General features: G+C 36.5%; 1 protein-coding gene and 1 long non-coding RNA gene across 2 annotated transcripts in view; one reads left to right on the top strand and one right to left on the bottom strand.

Moving 5' to 3' along the window:
* Window positions 1–16,097, top strand: part of LOC124305840 (uncharacterized) — a 91,748-nt gene that overhangs the window by 71,576 nt on the left and 4,075 nt on the right. The gene's annotated exons all lie outside the window — the stretch shown is intronic.
* Window positions 12,669–13,283, bottom strand: LOC124305839 (28S ribosomal protein S21, mitochondrial). The gene is made up of 2 exons (XM_046765738.1): window positions 13,164–13,283; window positions 12,669–13,032 (listed from the first exon to the last, which is right to left on the bottom strand). Exon 2 carries the CDS (start codon window positions 13,030–13,032, stop codon window positions 12,763–12,765), a length of 270 nt encoding a protein of 89 aa, XP_046621694.1. The 5' UTR covers window positions 13,164–13,283; the 3' UTR covers window positions 12,669–12,762.

The raw sequence follows: 16,097 nt of genomic DNA, 5'->3' as shown, positions 1-16,097 counted from the left end.
CGTACCGTACACATACCTTACACACCTGACGTATCTACGTACGTACAACGTTCACCTACCTACCCATGCCTAATTACGTCAGAGTCGTACGATTCTGTCTGACATTGTCCATACAACACGGCGCCAGTCTCTCCTCTCCTCTCCTCTCCTCTCCTCGCTCTCCGTTTTACTCCCTCTCTCGTAATTTTCCCACCAATATAGCAGGAGACACTCGATTGTCGCTACGTGCGCGTTTATTATCCCGTTCCGCCCTCTCTTTTCATGAGGTGATTCGCTTCTCGGCGAATGGCTACGTAGGTAGAGTTTCGCGAATATTTACAGCCTCTCCTCATTCGCAGGTACACGTGGCGACCGACTAGCCGTATTATACAATCGAATTGCCTATAGGTACACGTGTGTAAAACGAAATCACGCCACGTTTCCGCTACTCGAACGATACGCGCTGAATATATCGAGGACGTGGATTTTTTTTTTTTTTTTTGCAGATTTATTGATAAATCGATCGGTCCAATCAATCCGATAGATCAAGATTATTTTAGGGATTTGTTTACAGGTACAGTGTACACAAGTCGAATTTGAAATACAGATACACGTGTGCAATTGGAATCGTAGATTTTAATCAACAGCGAAAACGTTACACTCGGTCAAATCGTGATTGAAAAATTTCTGAATTCAGATATCGAGTTAATTTTTTTAGTTTTTATTTTTTTGCTCAAATTAGGGTAAAAGTTTCACTGGGTGTGAATTTTCGAAAACTGAGGTATTTACTGAGAAAAAGTTGATATTTTAATCGACGCGTTGACTCAGAGGGATTTACACGGTATTGAGACTTCGCGTAATACGGATGAAAAATCACTAATGGCGTTACCGCGATGCTGTGACAGTGAAACCGGAAATTGCCCGATCCCGACCGGAAAGTGATTAATCGCTGTTTCCGTGCAAAGTGCAATTGATTTTGATTTAAACAGAATAATCGCGGAGTGCCTGAAACAATTGAGTATTTGAATGAAATTTTTTTATTTTCATGTTCTTGTAGGTTGGCAAAAAAAAATATTTCGGACGTATTTTTTATTTTTTCGATTGAATAGAAATTGCCATTAATATAACAGATTGAAAACTATAACACTGTGAAATTAAATCACCTATAACATGAAAAATTATCATTTTTAACGAAAAACAAAAAATATGTCATCATTACTTTGTCTTGCACTGCATTGTGCACCACTAAAAATGGAAAAAAAAATTCTTTCAAATACTCGGTTGAAGGGAAACTCGAATCTAACTTTAAATTTTACTCGAACATACAACGATACGATCGTTATTATGATAATTAATTGTTAAACGTACGAGATGTGCGGATTCTATTCGAGTTGAGCTGTATTAACGACTTATTTTGCGTAGGCTAATAGAAGATAAAGATTAAAGGAAAAGAAACGAAACAAGATTATCGAACCAAGTTTAACAAATTTTCTCAAGTCGGGTATTATATGTGATTCGTATATAACAATGAAGACTCGCTCGTAAATGTCAGTTTGAATCGATAAACTTGTAGAGTGAATTGCTTTACCCCCTTCAATCTTCCTCTCTCTCTCTCTATCTCTCTCTCTCTCCCTCTCTCTTCACCTTCGCGTTTTAACCTTGCTTCTCAGCTGTGCTGTTTCAGCCTTACAGGCCTTACCTACGATGGTATTATCAGAGTCACGAATTCTTGTCCCCACCTATTTCTCTCTGTCCGTGATCGCGAGTTCACCAAAATTTCCACTGCTGTCTATCTCACGTTGAACAGATTGTGCGAACGGTTAACGAATAAAACAAGTTTGTCAATTTTGAAATATGGAGAATGCATTTTTTCTGGACAACTTGGAAAACCTGGAAATGTCAGGGAATTTTTAATTTGGTGACGGGAGAAACTGAAAATATCAGTCTTCTTTCTTGGGAATTGTGAATCATTTTTTGAGGTAAAAGGGTTACTTTTTTTCGTCGAGAAATCCAATTGGCATAAACTGACTTTTTTATACCTACATTATATTTTTCTTCAATTCGAATTGAATTTTAACCTATTGTAGAGTTGACAAGCTGAACGATTTAGGTTTTAGTAACTTACCAGAACTGGTGAAATGTCAGGGAAAACTAGGTTTTAGGTCCTTGAAAACCTGGAAGTGTAATGGAATTTTTTCCCCAAAAATTTGTGGCCACCCTGTAGTAGAAACACAAGTTTTTCATAAATTTCTATCAACTCTGTTATTTCAAGCCGAATGTGGTTTAGACAAAAAAAAAAAAAAAAATTACGAGAACATTCGACGTCACGAATATAAAATTTTTTTATACAAGAACCTATCGAGAATTTCCGGATACTTTTTTTTCTGCAAGGTGTTTACTAATTACCATAATTACGTAAGCTATATCGGTCAAACGGATGCTCTGTAGTATTAATAAAAAATTTAACCTCAGTCGATACAAGTGTAATATTATTATGGAAATAACGCGTTACGTATTATTACACTTGTTGATTGTAACATTGGTTCGTTGCCCGCCACCTTGGATTTACGGCCTTGCCCGAGGCTTTGTACGTACGGTGTTACGTTGAAAGTTGGATCAATGACATCGAAGCTATGCTATAATGACTTGCGTATTACAGATTCCTTCGCCTTTCACGATACCTAATCGTTTCAGCAATCGTTACGAAAAATAGTCCACTTCTCAACAGCATTCAGATTGATAATTTTCGAACAACTGGAATTCGGAGTAGTGTAGATGCAATTCAGTTGTTACGAATGCAGGCGCTGATAATTAGTGGAGTTTTGCGTATAAGGCATTCCAGGTGACATTAGCACCCCGTGTACCTCACCCCCTTCGATTTTGAACATTTTCACACTGGCGAGACACTGGCGAAAATTATAAGAAATCGCAAAACCAATTTCGAAAACGTCGTTTTTCAAAATCTGGACAAATTCACGGAGATTCTATGATTCGAAATGTGATTTTTGAAGCACCACGTGATCGTGGGATCCAAATATTTACTTTTTTTTCGCAAGTTTTTAGTTTTTCCATGTCGGAATTGTTTTTTCTTTTTTTTTTTTTTTCCATGTACATATTTGACATGGAATGTCCCGTATACAAAAATACGTAGGACACATGTGAGAATTTTCAACTGTTACCCGCTAGCGTCGTTTATATTATAAACTTTACAGCAATACGGTGAATTTTTATGACGTTGCCAAGAATTCGTGTGCTTAACCCTTTTAGAACCCTTGTTTCCATTACAGGGAACATCGTGTATTTCAAAAATTCATAACAAAAGTTTCACTCGACGGTTTTCTTTTTTACTTTTCAAGAGTTGGTTGTTGTCAACAATTAAATAATTAAAACCTATTTGAAAAGAAGAAATATATATTGAAGATTGTTTCTTTATTTCCTGATTCTATTTAGTCTTTGAAAAAGACGCGTATAATATTCGTTCTCATTTCTAAGTTTACAGGTTATTCGTTACACGTCAATTTTTTTATTCTGAAAGAAAAAATATACGTTTCTAGAACAGTCTTATATTGTCATGAAAAAATAGATAAGTTTGCCATCTAATAGCTTAACTGCTTAATTTGAACAACAACTTTTCCACGATTTCTTCGAAAAGTTTGTTAGGAATTCTTTAAGTTGTTTTAATGTGCATAACGGATTTTCAAAAAAAAAAAAAGAAAGGAATTGATAACGGCATTCAAAGAATATAGTTGAAAGGAATAAACTTCCGTGTTAAATACATTATTTCTATCGATTGTTTATCATTTTTCCTATTTGTGTATTTTTTCTAAATGAAACTTCCGCACTTTGTCAATTATATAATCTAATACACACAGTGATGGAAATCGAAATACTTTGAAGATTTATGATTTTTTTTTTTTACCGCTAGGTTTAGTTCAATTTCGAAGGTATTAAATCCATTCTACATACCAGCGAATTTCGATAAAGAGAAAGAGTATCGTGATCTGTATCCGCATGTCTATTTTGTTACTTATCGCAAACCGATCGTAACGCTTCAGTCCAATAATTAATTAAAACAGATATAGAATAAAATGGAAGCTGTATCGCGAATAGTCATCATCGGACGATGTTTCCGCCCCGCGGAAAAAACACGCGATACACGTTATCTCAAAATTGACTAACGGAAGCTAAACGAGACAGCAAAAGTTCCCCATCATTCAGGTTCATCGTTAAACTTACCTATCGCAAACGTGATGCGGAATTCTCGGTTAGTATAATTATCTGCTAAGGGGAAATCGTCATACGATGTATGACGTAAAATTTTCGTCTAATTCGAAGATAGAAGCAAATCGCTGTGCAGGAAACGATAAAACTAACGAGATAACTGGTCGGCTTTGTCAGCACCGAACGGCACGAAACAGACCGAATTTGTAAATGTCGTTATTATACATATAATATATCACGTTTTCGTTTATCGTACTCGTATATTCGTTACAAATAAGACTCGAAAAAGTTTTCAATCAGTGACGTATAGCAGTTACTTTCACACTAGAAAGTAATTAACGATTAAGATATCGTTTTCAATTTGTTTTCTCAATTTAAACGAGTGACAATATTTTTCCTATTCTTATCGCGGTCCCGCAGTTACAACGTGTCAAATTACACATGCGCATAGCAATATATCAGTAGTTGATAAAATATTACGTACATAGCCACTTTCGTCCGAAAGATTGGAACCTCGGTGCCTATTTTTTTACTTGCTTTTTTTTCCTTTTCCCCATCAATCGTAAATCAGGTTCTCCTCATTTCTCCAGTTTTGATTGGTCGACAGATGACGCGAAAATTGGATATCGAAACGGACAGCTTGCACGAATCAGGGTCCGATTATACGTGTATACTTAAGTAGTGAAGCTGGACCGTGATTCGAGGCGTTATTTCGGCTTGACGAATGGCTTCGGTTTTCTCTGTAACCACAAATCTATATTCGAACGGCGTTGTTATCGTCGAGATTAGGCCGTCGGACGATGAATTTTTTATCAGCGTGAGTGAAAAACCTGAAACCGGAAAAAACTGTTACTTCCTTATACTTTTCATCACCGTGAAAAGAGAAGAGTCTCTTGGTCTGATCGAAAAACTTCCGCGATGATCTCGAAAACAGACGAGTGAAAAATTGGAAATTGATAGGACTTGGGGAGGGGAAAAAATTTGTATGGAAAAAATACAAAACAACAAAATGTACAAATTAAAGAAAAATTAATATTCAGACTGAAAAGGTAATGAGGAGGAAAAAATATATGATTGTCGGTAAGACATTGATCAATCAATTTGTTTCCGGCAGAAAAGTAAGTTGAAATTTAACGGAAGTGGAACTTTTTCGTGACCTTCATTTCGTTGCCAAATCCTGTAAGTTTTGGACTTTTTCATCGAGCCGATTCCGAGATCATCGCGGGAGTTTGTCGGACAGACTTTACATTTTTTTTAAAAACAACCAAAAAAAAGTTGAGATTCGTTGAAATTAGAAAAAGTGATTCCAAAGCGAAACCAAAGTGAAACCCAATAAATTTCTCGCATCACCAAAGCTGATGAAGAGTAATAAATTTTTGCGAATCTAATTTTCCATCGCGATTCGTTCAGTTATAGTCCGCATTGATTATTTCATCCCGGTCGTTGCTTAACAAAATTCGGTATAAAAGTCCCTCGGAAATGTAAAACACGGCAGGATCGCAGGAGCGAATTCCGGGAGATGTTGGGGGGGTCGAATTAATTGGTACGTAGAGGCAGAAAAAGGGAGTGTTCGACGGTGATTATCGATCATGCGGAATTAAGGTAGCTCGGCAGACTTTTCTCGAAACGCGTCGTTAAATTCAGCTGACTGTCGCAGAGTCAACCGGCACGAACCAAATCATCAAGTCTGCAGATTATTCGGGATCGATAAAAGTCGTTGAGAATTTACTTTACGTATAATACTTAAGTAATGAAAATTATCATCAAATTGTTTTTTTTATTTTTTCTCACGAGTTGCGATGAAAACTGTGCAACATCTTTTTGGTCCAAGATATGTTTCCCTTTCCATTTTAGACATTCGATTGAATCATCGGTTCAAACGATTGTCCAACTCTTTCAGGATTGCTTAAACAATTCAAATTTTCTCCAGTATGCAATATGAAAATTCAACCTTCTCTCGACGCGTCAGTTTATTAGAATTTAAGGAATATAAAAAAAAAAAAAAAAAAAAACCACACAAACTCCTCACCGTCATGACAAGTTAATTTGTGTATAAAGTTATCGGGTTGAAGTATACCGGAAATACTGATTACGAATACCGCGCAATCGACCTGCAATACTGACGTAGTCACTTCCGGTTAGTTGTTCAATGCTTTCTCTGAATTACACACATCGTATCCTGCTTTTGTGTAAGTTGTGATTGATTTTTTAACGCTTGGAGATTTTCGCTCCCGTTGCCGGAGAATTTGAACCAGCGTTAATCCGATGGATAGTTTCGTCGTCACGACGCGAACGACAGCGCGTGGGGAAAGTTCAAGCAACATTTTATATCCGAAGCTTGATCGGTAAGCCTGTGTAATAAAAGAAGCAGATTGTTTCGCGCTTAAATCGAAAATCACTTTTTCCCCGTCCCGTCTTTGATCAAGTGTGTAATAAGAAACAAAAAAACAAAAAAAAAAAAAAAAACCGTTTCCGCAGGTCCGCGCGTTTTATATTATACAACAATATTTACATGCAAAGTGTTGTATATCAGCCGTGTATATATATATACATGTACAGATTCTCTTTCCTTCTCACCGTCATTTTATTTTTTTATTTTTTTCGCTTGAAACTCACGCCGCGCAATTTTTGCAGAAATTGAAACCGCGAAGGATTGCGGAGAAAGGGCTGTTTATTCTACCCGAGAGAATTATATTTCCTCCCTGTACACTTATATCTCTGGTTACGTATGCGTAAAGCAGCGGATAAAACCTTGTCCACGCACGTAGACCACGCGTTTTAACCCCATAACCCCTTAACACCGTCGAAATGTTGCAGGAAGTCGCCGTTACCCGCGAGTTTTACATTTTTAATATTTTCTGTGGCTAGACTTGCAGGGATATGGGAAGAAGGGAGGAGGAGGACCTTCTTCGCGAGGAATAAAGAGGTCGACGACCATTTCTGGCGCAGGATTTCACCCTCGTGAGGAGGCATTCCAACCCTCACCGTCGGCCATTTTCATCATTTTTAAGTCTGGTGTAGTGTGTTAAAAACAAAAACAAAAAAACATCCATTACCGAGTTTTAGAATTTTTTTTTACCAAGAATTAGATTTTTACTGCTCCCAGAAACACAAGAAGCCAATTTTATTCGTAAATTCTGTGTTGAGAAACGAAGATTTTGAGACCAGGACTAACGTCGGCAAGCTTTTGGTTTAGAAGCTACAGGCAAAACAATTGATGTCAAAGTGAGAAAAATTGAGTAAAATATAAATTAAAACATTTGGTTTTTTTCATACTTTTTAATTATTCGTTTCGCCTGTTTATTCTGTTCAAGGAATATTTCACCGAAACGATTGAGGTGTCAATGTCGTTCGAAATCACACTGAAATTAATAATATTAAAATAAAATTCTGCATTAGTAATCACGGTGTCAATTTTTTCTCCTGCGTCCTTCAGACCCCAGATTATTTTCCAACACAAAAGCCAAAAGCTTGCCCACTTTCATCGTGGTCTAAAAATTGTCGTTCCTTAAGACAGAATTTATGAGAAAAATTGGATTTTCGTGTGTGTTGGGAGCAGTAAATAAAAAATATTTTCTTTGTACAGTTTACACTATACTTGAAAATAAAAAAAAAGTCACCGATGGTGAGGGTCAAATGTAGGTCGGTTTGTGGTGGAATACCTTATATATATATCACATCTACCGCTTGCAGCTTCATCTTTAATTCATCCACACTTCGCCTCGTAGTGGCGTCAATGAAAAGCGCAACGGATGCAAAAATATTCACCGGATATGAGATGTGTGCGTACGCTGCTTATTATTATACACAGTATTATAAAATATAAAATCTTCGAACGAGGCTGACTTATATTAAAAAAAATAAAAAATTCACGCTTTACTTTTAACATTATGTAATGTAACAGAATTTGACGAAAATTTGCATTATTACTACAGAATTATTATCGCATATTACATTATACTATGTAACGTCAGTGAGAAGTTTGTACATATCATTTACAAAAATCTTACCCATCAGATGATCATAATCAATTTGATCGGTAGTTATATTTTCATTAGAAGTGAAAAATAAAAGACGTAAAATCCTGTAATTTAATTGCCTCGCTTTTGCTCCAGAATTTCGGGACCACTTCGCAGTGTAATCGCAGGTATCTCAATCCTGCGAATACGTCGTCCCGACCTTAGAGTGACAGTCGTGTAGTTTTGTACAAAGGAGAGGGATAAAGCCCGTTGACCTGTGACCACGCAAAGTCTCGCTTTGGCGAACTTGCGTCAATGAGAATCCGCGAAGCTTTACTCCAAAGGCACGAACAGCTGTATTAGAGTTAAGTGGCTCGAGGCTGACGTGAGTCGGATTAACAGCCTTGAGGAATATACAATAAGGACGAATTTCGGACTTACTTGTACCTGGTAAGCGATTACAGGATGTAGGAAAAGCGGTTCAGCGGGGCGGGGTTGAAATTCCGAAGGCGCCGAATTGAGAATTTTTTGGTGGCGAAACTTGGAGCAAAGGAATCGAACATTGACGAAACATGAAAGTTTCGAATGGTCCGAAAACCGACGAGTCAAAGTTCCGAAAGTGCGACATTGAGAAAAATTTCATTACTTACAGTATAATTAGAAAAATTGAGTAAAACTGCTCGAAACTTTATTTATCGGGATTTCGCTCCATCGTAACATGAATTTTCAGAATCTTGTATTCCGGAACTTTGAGCCGTTGTTTCTTCGAAGTTTGATTTCTTTACTTCAAGTTTCGCCACAAAATAATTCGGAACCAGGCGCTTTCGGAACTTTTCAAATTCGGAACTTAAACCCCGCCCCGGTTCAACTGCCGCGTATTGTTCCCAGCTCTACATCCGGAGCGAAGACACCCTCTCGCTACCTGTTATTCGCTCCAGAGAATATCCCGGAAGCGAACCTTGCGCTACACGCTACAGATGTAATCTAGCCCCGTTCACAGGCCCCCGTGACTCAACCTTTGAATCACGCGATTTGCGTCCCGAATCCGTAAACCTGATACTGTATCCATACAGCTCTGGGATACCACGCCTATATGTCCATAGGTACTAACCACTGTCCGTATTATTTCATGGGGGATATCGTCGAGGACCTTGTCGAGTCTGATATCGACCGGAGATGACCTTCTCGGGACCTTTTTTTTTTTTTTTTTTTTTTACCTAGTTACCTATAATACGCCTTGTTTTTTATAAGTCGACGAAAACTTTCGCACCGACAATTTTACACCGTTTGTTTTATCGCTTCGAAATGCCTGGATTCGAATGACCAAACTTTCAACCCCCCCGCATACCGTGTTATTATACCAAACGAGAATGTACGTTCTTATTCATATCGTTGGAAACGATTGGACCTTCAGCGCGCGTGTTATACGTGCTTTACGATTCGCAGTGCTTTTTTATTTTGGTTTTTTTCGTCCGTTTCAACGTTTAAACGGGTTCGGCTTTCAATTTAATTCACATGTTTATTGTATTTGATCTTTATTTTATGTCTAACTTATGTAGCTACCGTAATTAGTGATCGTGTACAGGCTTGAATTGAATAACTTTGGAGAAATTTCGTTGGTTATCGCGTACTTTGATCAAATTGAAAAACATTCGTGAAAATTTATTGTTTACTGCGAAAAGTTTGGTAATATACGTACAGGCATGCGTTTGTATACTTGTATAAAACGTGAAACTGTGCCTAAAAGATGCTTTCGTTACATTACGTTAACGAAGAGCGAAGATATATAATCGAGGGCGAGAATCTGATCAGTGGAATCAGTTTATTTACGGTAATGGGGGTTTGGGGGAAGGCTGGAGGGTTGGGATTATCAAACTTTTTGGCAGGCTGAATCGACTCCTGATAAAAACTCGCCCCACTTGGTCCCTGATCACACGACACGAGACTTGATTCAAGGCCATGTGGCGCGGCTAACGTCCGGCATGATCTTTGCACAATGTAAACGAAAAGTTTGAACCCGGTTTTAAGGGCCTGTATAACTCGGTGGAAATATAACAACTTGTCGAGAAACTCTTTTCATTTCCCGTAACACTTTCACGACCATGTTGACTTATGTTTATTGAATTTTTGCCAAGTCAAGACGCTGTCCCATTTCCACTTATGCCAAGAATGTAGAAAATATCTTATTGTATTTTCGTTGATTCGGACCGTCTAAAAGTCAAGGATGTACCGAAAAGACTTGAGACTTTCGCGACTTTAAACTTACATGACAGATGATATACTAAGAAACAAGAGTGGCAATAAAGTCGAGGTAAAAATGGTTGGCCAAAAATTTATACTATTCGTAAGGTTTATTAGGGGATGTGAAATCACTCCGACACGTTATTATTTTTTTTTTTTTCAATAGGTGATTCGATATTGACATTTCTGTGTACATCGTAATCAATATCGGTGCTGTGTAGTAAAATAGAAGATTTGACGATGCCGATACGATGAATGAAAAAAAGTTTTTCACTGTCAGTCAATTTGTAAAGTATAGTTTTACGAATAACATTAATAACATCGCGAAGTGAAATCAAGCTCATCTGATGAATTGCTAATTATTTTGAGTCAATTCGAATCGAGTCATAGATATCTAACGATAATCTTTTGTTTAAAATTCTATTATTTTCCTTTATCGAATTTTTAACGAGATTTTGATCCTAGCTTAGGATTCCTACATTTATTTGAATAAATACTTGTTGTACGAGTATCTCGTTATAATAAAATTTCGTGGATATTTCTGGTATTTATATGAAAGTCAAACTCGTCGATCTCGCAGTTTTAAAACCATCTATAATTTTACGTAACGTATCTCTGTTCTACTTTTATACTAATGCAACATGCAGCCAGTAAAAATTATCAAATGTCCAGGAATTACGCGGTTCTGTATCGTGATTTCCCTCTTATTAAAACAAAATTATCAACAATTTAATGACCGATAAAACGAATTGTTTCAGTCCTCGTGATTTGCAGACTTTTTTTTTCTTACGATTAGCGAATTAACGCTTCTTAATTTTGATATATCTCGAGTTTGAAAGTCGTCGGTGTTCGATCCGTGATTTATTTTACCCTCGATAAGATTATCACGGGTTTTTATTTTTCTCCGCTATTCTTGCGGATTCTCCTGTCCGATATTGTAACGCATAATCCACAAGCGAATATGTTGCTCTCACATTCTGTACCGTGACGATGTAAAAAGAGTCTTTGGCTCGCCAAAGATTTTCTATTCTACGTAGCTACTGGTTATAAGTTCAATTCTCGACGTCGGTACGTCTAGACTGGATCAGTGTTGTAAGGGGAAAAATACATCGTGAAAATAACCACAGAAATGAAGAAGAAGAAAAAAAGAAACAAAGAAACGAAATTACCAAGGGCAACTCGAACCGATATCCTCACGCTTATACTGCTGCACGCATTACAGTGTGATAAAAACGACGAACAGAAATAAACTAAAAAAAAAAAATACACCATGGTACTTTGTGTCTCGTATTTGGTGGTCACGAAAAGCGAATTCTGACCGCCTTTCGAAGTTTCGCATATTGGATAACGCGAAAAAAAGAAGAAAAAAAAAAGAAATACGGATTACCTCTCGAGATAAATATAATTAAAAAAATTAAATTTATCAGATACAAAATCGCGTGATCAGTCTAATTAGTTTACCGATCGTAATCCAGTTTCTATGTGTACACACATACACATTGTAATGGATATACTAAAAATAGATTCTGATAAAATTCCGCACTCCCTGAACGATAGATTGATAAGTTATAAAAATATTAGTCAGCGTAAAAATTTTCAGAGAAGTTTGCGATATTTTTTGGTAATAAATAAGTAATTCGATTTCGATAAGACGTATTTCTTGTTCAACGGGTATCGGAATTAACTGATTAAATTTTATAATTTTCGGGTCAACCATTCTTCCAGCAATGGAAACTGAATGTCTGATTGATAGCTGTCGTTCGGTTTGATTTTCTATCAAATATCGAAAGCTCTTCTAATCAACTAATTGCCAATTGCATCGGATTCAATTCAATAATCAGTTTTCATACTTTTTTTTACTTCTAAATCTGAAAAGGATTTTTTTATCCGCTGATCGGTAGCTTTCGTTCGATTCGCTCTCAAACTATCAACTGCAAAATAAATGTACGTGAATTTTCTGCCGCGGAAATCGAATGATTTTTAAAAACGTTCGGCTAATTGGAACTCATTTGAAATTCATTTCTCATCGGTGTTTTCATCTAGCTGTGAAAATAACAAAATTCAGACTCCCGCAATCGAGTTCAGAGGGCAGCACCTAACGGCTAACGTTCAGGTCGGTAAAGAGAATTTCTGTAGTGAAAATCAACCAGTTTCACTGTTTCACTCGACAACGTGGTGAGTCTTTAATGTCTGACATTTGACGTATGAATTCTATGATCTAAACTTGTCCCTTTGACAAATATAAAAATTGTATAAACGAAGGGTAGATTGTTTTAAATTATTCTTTCAATGTTTATTCTCAATCTTCAAATCTTCAAACGATTCATTACAGACTAAAATTCGATTTAACATCACGAGGATTTCAAGAACACCCTGGAAAGGGTTCTTCTCTGTTTTTCCTCATGATGAACTGGATCTTCCGGTCCATATCCTCGTTGTAAATGGCCTTGCACTTTTCGAAGTTTACGCGCCGGCGTGTCTGACAGGGTTTTTCGTAGTACCTCGTGCGCCTGAATTGCTCGAACAAACCTTCTCGGCCCATTATTCTATTAAGAACACCGCATGCCTCCTCGATGTTGTTGTTACGGACGTAAACCGTCCGGGCTATGAAAGAGGCGTGCCGAAGACCCATCTGAAAAATCGGACCAGCGTAAATGATGCTTTTCTAGGTTAGGAACAAGGAGTATTCGGGGTTGAGATGTGCCCACGATTTGTTTTTTGTCTTAACCGAAATAATACTCGATACACTGTCAAAGTTCCCACCTTGAGTCGCGGACGGCCTTCTCGTATCTTCTTTCTTCCCAAAGCACGAAAATTTGCGTTTTTCAAATTCTCAGATCGACGAGCGGCCGCTTAGCAGACAACAGCGGTTTTTTTTTTTTTCTTCATCGATTGTAGCGACGCTCGCGGCGAGTCGGAAAAAGCACGATTGCCGTCGATTTGAATTCAAATAAGCGCGGGAGGATTCAAACGCTCGAATCCTTAATAATCCGGGTAATTGAGTGGATTATATTTTGAACGATTACTTTTATCGCTTCTGATACGAGTGAAACGATAACATTTTCAGTCTCGTACGTTACATCGGCTTTATTGAATGTTCGTAATTTTTTTTTTTTTTTTTTTTTTTCACTGAGAATTAAGCGAATCAATTACAACCGGCTTGTCACAACTAAATTGCAGATGACCAAGAAACAACATGTTTAACAAGGTTATTACGAAGAAGTACATGATCAGGTGGTACACAATCTAGAAGAAAAAAACAAACATTTCAGAGTTAGTAACCGTTGTGTATCGTATTTTTGCGATTAGACCGCAGTGGGTAAAAATGATTTTAACGAGTCGTCAATCACCTCCTGATCTTTCATATCGTACTTGAAGCACCAACGACAAACGCAGAGCCACGTGGACAGGGACAGTAACAGGGCTACGGCGCCAAACGGTGATGAGTGAACGTGAATCGTAAACATTTGATTAGATTTCTCGGGGTTAAATATCCTCGTACGAATTTCTTGGCATCGTTGATTAAAGAAGAAGGTATGACTGAGTCTTGCGTGCGATCCTCGAATACTTTCAAATATACAGACCGCTCGTGTCTGTTTGATACCTGCATGATATGGCGCAATTTCTGCCTCTTGAACCTGCGAGTAAAGCGGTACAAGAAAATACGTTGAAAATTTTCACCGTATAAAAGACAAAAATTAATATCGAGATGGTGGATAATAGAAAGGAGAAGAAGAAAAAGAAAGAAAAAAAAAAAAACCCCGGCTGAAAGCCTTCGTGTCTCTCGAGTGAGTGAGCATTGAGCTTTTAAAGCTCTCTTATCTTTATCGGGACTTTTATTGTTATTTTCTAACCACGAACAAAGCCTGCAGTCTTATTGTGTTGTGGAAAAAACGGTGACGTATATGTTATATATTTCACAACTCACTCGATTTTAAACAAAGTCATAGAAGGCCAGGGTGAAGTGGAGCGGTCGGAATATCGCCAAGGGAGTCTCTTCACCGCCGGCTGAATAATTCGTCCCTGTCAAAAGGCTGTGTCAAGGGTAGAGAAGTGTTTCAGACATAGCGGAGGTGATCAAGGAGATTGATTTCTCATACCAGAATTTAGGCTTGGAGGTGGGCATGGAAAAGGATTCGTTAACATCTAATCGAATTTTTCGTCCTCGTTTAATCTGACATTGTTTACAAGATTTACGGTTATTTTTCACTTTTTATGCTACTTTTTCCGTGTGTTATTTAACGATTATATAAAATCGTTGATAATCGGACAGGAAATTTTGACAAATGCGGAGATCGGCTGTTGAAACAAATATCGCGCGAATAATATACTGGCTGAGAACAGTTTGTTTTTTTTTTTTTTTTTGCTCTTCGTTGTTTTTTCATTTTGCTTTTATTTTTCTCTATTCGTGACGTTGATTCGATATAAATTCTATGATTAAATTTAGCATAATAAAATGTTTTCGGTTTTAAATAAAAATGAAAACGCCATTTTCATGACACTTTTTATTTATATATGTATAATATATGTAGTATATGTATAGTATATTTATTTATTATGTTATAATAACGGGTTACAAAATATACGGGGAAAAAAAAGAAAATAATATAAAGCGACGAATTATCGAGCTTTTTTTCTTTTTCAATCTTGTTCAATTTCATCATTTTTGCATCTTTTTTTTCTTTAAATCCAATGAATTACCAAATGCACGATATTATAGTATATGATAATAATAATTCACATATCGGTATAAGTGTCGTATAACATATATGGTGTAATTATACCGACAAAGTTTCTTGACCGAATTTCAATTGAGAGAAAAAATTTTTATTTTCATTCATACACATACGTACAATAATTAATATTTAATACTCGAATTGAAATCGAAGACTTTTATCTATAATTTTGGAAAATTTATCGTAATTTACCATGATCAATTCCTTTTTATAATCACTTTGAGTAATTATTATATTAATTATATATTCATTTATTTATTCAATCACGTATGCATAATTTATGGTATATGATATTCATGCGTGTATTTTCGTCACAATTTTTAGGTTGTAACCACACGATGTAAATACACACGTAATTTCATATTAGAAATTCAGAGATCGGTCCAGAAGTATCCAAAAGAATCGAACCGATTATATTATGTACTAAAACATCTTTTGATTCGAATTATTAAGTTTCTCGCATATCAAGGCATCACGAAATGACGCGTATCATTAAGTACCTAGAAGTATTTCCAATAAATTTATCTCTTTCAACGAATCACTTGTACAGTAATTATTTGACTCCAGAGATAGTAAAACTAAAGTGTTTTATACACAGTTTTACATTTTTCAAGTATAATATTTTAAAGACGGATTATCATGAATATTTTCATCCTCATTTTCATTCCATGTATTCAATGTACGATGCAGTATTTAATATCGAGTGTCGTAGTACAATTTTAGCAACGTCATAAAATTGGCTGATTTTTCTCTCCTGATATTAGTCATAAAATCTCAAAAATTGAAGAAAAGATTCAATGAAACTATTTTACACCGAATTGCAGTTCTTGTCGAACGGGATTAATGTGTTTGCGTTGTGGTTTGTTGAATCCGAGGTTTGAAAAAAAAAAAAAAAAACTATAAGATTTTCGGTGGAATTTTACTTCGATCGAATTTTCCTTCCTGTTCAATAGCTTGATAT

This window comes from Neodiprion virginianus, chromosome 5 (assembly GCF_021901495.1).
Source record: "Neodiprion virginianus isolate iyNeoVirg1 chromosome 5, iyNeoVirg1.1, whole genome shotgun sequence".
NCBI classification, from domain to species: Eukaryota; Metazoa; Arthropoda; class Insecta; order Hymenoptera; family Diprionidae; genus Neodiprion; species Neodiprion virginianus.
This window is presented reverse-complemented; position numbering and strand designations above follow the sequence as displayed.

Excerpts from the sequence above, each read along its gene's own strand:
- LOC124305839 (XM_046765738.1), bottom strand. The coding sequence starts at position 13,032 with ATGGGTCTTCGGCACGCCTCTTTCATAGCCCGGACGGTTTACGTCCGT.